Below are 2849 nucleotides of genomic sequence, written 5' to 3'. Positions count from 1 at the left end.
AGGAGCAATATACGACGTCACCGGATCGTATGTCCCGCATTTATATGTGCGGTGGACTCTTTTTCGCTTGTGCATTTACCACATCAATTCTCCCTATTGTTCTACGTCATCGTCTACCGAAGTTAGAAGTTATTCCGGATGCAGTGATTCGGAACGACCACGTGAGGCAAAAAGGTTCAGACACCCCACTAAAACACAAGAAGGCTCAACAAGTTTAATCAAATTATTCAAGATGCATACAAATATAAAACCCTATCACTCACTGAACTTCTGCAGTAAAAAGAAAGCCAAATCGTTCGTAAAAAATACAAGAAAGCACGGCTCTAATAAATAGGCACCTAATAAAATTAGCATAATTTTAATTAACACTTTTACTACCACAAACGAACAAGTTCGACCAAAAATAAACCAGAAATACCCAACAAAGCGGTTTTCGGTCTCCATGTAGCCGTAGGCCTAGATAGAGTGGGGATTACCCACTAAGATATGTCAAAATTATACTTTTGGGGATTACTATATTTATTCAATTAAGAATATGTTAGGAAAATCTTAGTTTAAAAAAGCCATATTATATATTTAACATTATCACATGTAAAAATTCAATTACAACAAATAGTTCACTATGTTGAGGTGAAACTAGTTTTTATAAAACAGAACACGAAACTTTGTATAACTCTGACACCAGAATTGTAAACTTACACAAGTTAACCTTCTGGTCGCTTTATAACTAATTTTTAAAGCGTACAATATTATTTCGATTAATTTTTAAGTGTTCCTTATAATAAATTCATGTATTAAACCAAATAAACAGAGAATTGTGTACCAATTTATCCCGACTTCTTGTGAATCACAAAAAATGTATGTTTAAATATATTTCTTGGCGTCAACTAAAAAGCGGTTTCAACCAAAATAGATTCAGCACATTCAAAATTAATTTTTAACACGAACAGCTGAATATGTTTAGTTTAAATCACATTTGAGCATCTCTTTGTAGTTAGTATACCCAAATAAAAAAGATTTAATAAAACATTATAACAAAACAATGTTGGTATAATTGGATACAAATTTAGAAATTGGGCCGTTTTTATTTTGCCATCAAGCATCCTCTTCCATTGAACAAATTCTGTCCTTCTTCCACAAAAGTTCTCCATTCACCATTGTTTGTGTTGTACAGTGCAATATGTCCAGGTTTGGAACTGGTATGATTACATTTGAATTAATTGCTTAAAATACATTTTTATTATTATTGCAATAGATTATCTCATAAAACTTTCAAATTAAACTTGTACAAAGATATAATGTTTAAATATTGTGTTATCCAAAACTGCACATCCCACCTTCCACACATTGCAATGTGGTCATCAACACAACAAGCAGAAACTTCACCAAGTTGAAAAGGAATGTTGTTTGTTAACATCGTCCAAACTCCATCAGCAATGTTCATGAATTCACCACTTGTTAATAGAGTGTGGTTTGAACCATATCCACCTGGCAGTTTTATCTTGAATTAATTTATCAGTTTAATGGAGATAACTTCTTGTCATTTTAACAACCGTTATGTTGAAAATATAACTCCTGTAATTCAGACAGAACTAGTTCTTACATAATACTACACTGAATTAAAATAACATATTGACCAAGTTACCAAACACAAATATTTTTCCATCAAAATGCACAACAGCACACGAAGCTCTTCCTTCCAACATGTTGTTTCTTACTGTCGATGTCTTACTTACAGAGTCATACACTTCAACTTTTGCACAAACTGAAAAAAGAGTATCCAGCACTATTTACTACTATTGGTATTTTTAAACAAGTAAACCTGTTGTAGTATTTTTTTGTCCACCATGAACCTGTTCATAACCTCCACAAAGATATGCAACATCTGAAAAATCATAAAAAATAAATATTTTTATAGTTTGAATAAAAAGCAAAAATTGTGTGTTTTTTATTTAAGGTGAAACAAACCTTACACACGTAAGACTATAGAATTTGTACACCTGATACACATATTTAGCCCGTTCACATGGCCAAACGAAAAAGAGTCTTTTCCAAACTAGGCCAGGCCAAAAAAGAGGCAATTTTTGGCCAGAGTAGATTTGTGTTCACATTGCCATTTACCTCGTTTTTTTTAAGCGTTGAAATCGAATATATTTACCTCCCCGTATGTACGCAATACATTTTATTTAATATTTTCACATAATTATGAGTGATTTTGAATTTAGAATTTCTACTGCTAAAAACAAAAGTAGTCGAAAGCACCATAAACACTAATTTGGTAATAAAATCTATTTTTTACAATGTAATATTATACATATAATACAAACACACATATAAATATATATATAATAATCTACACAACAGATGCCAGTCCACACACTTTTTTCTCTAATTTACCACCCAGTCATGTTATAATTTGAAATCACTTTTGCCTGCTGAATCAATTTGTAATATAGCACAAGTTCTTTGTTTTTAGTTTTATTGAAAAGTAGAACAAAACAGAAATCCATGAAAACAACAAAAGTGCATTTCATGCACAAAAGTAAAACAGAATCTGCTTTAAAAGGCATTGAAAGTAAATGATAACTGCTTTGATTATATATATATGTACACAAAACACACACATTGTGGTATAATATTACATTTGTTTGCAGTAAAGCAATGATTAGTTTGTTGTTTTGATTTAGCAGTCCAGCACTATGTATAATGTCAGTACTGTGTATTATGTTATATGTCTGTTGTCTTTTTCTTAAAATGATGGGTTTACAAACTACTTTGTAGCTTATTGATAAATGTATATCCAACTGATACATGTAATTCACACACTCTTTCGTTTNCAGGGATCCTTA

General features: G+C 31.2%; 1 protein-coding gene across 4 annotated transcripts in view; it reads right to left on the bottom strand.

The window, feature by feature from the left end:
* LOC100175794 (kelch-like protein 12) overlaps nt 1-2849 on the bottom strand; it is a 13634-nt gene that overhangs the window by 1120 nt on the left and 9665 nt on the right. Inside the window, exons 11-14 of one of the 4 annotated variants that reach the window (XM_018816095.2) lie at nt 1823-1885; nt 1646-1765; nt 1338-1488; nt 617-1196 (exon numbers count right to left, since the gene is read on the bottom strand). The exons of 1 other annotated variant lie outside the window; for it this stretch is intronic. In XM_018816095.2, the coding sequence (XP_018671640.2) occupies nt 1085-1196; nt 1338-1488; nt 1646-1765; nt 1823-1885 (446 nt within the window). In that variant the 3' untranslated portion in view covers nt 617-1084. Of the gene's footprint in view, nt 1-616; nt 1197-1337; nt 1489-1645; nt 1766-1822; nt 1886-2849 lie in introns of those variants that run through there. 2 more of the 4 variants (XM_018816096.2, XM_018816094.2) reach the window with 2 other exon arrangements.

Source organism: Ciona intestinalis, unplaced genomic scaffold, assembly GCF_000224145.3.
Source record: "Ciona intestinalis unplaced genomic scaffold, KH HT000138.1, whole genome shotgun sequence".
Lineage (NCBI taxonomy): Eukaryota > Metazoa > Chordata > Ascidiacea > Phlebobranchia > Cionidae > Ciona > Ciona intestinalis.
This window is presented reverse-complemented; position numbering and strand designations above follow the sequence as displayed.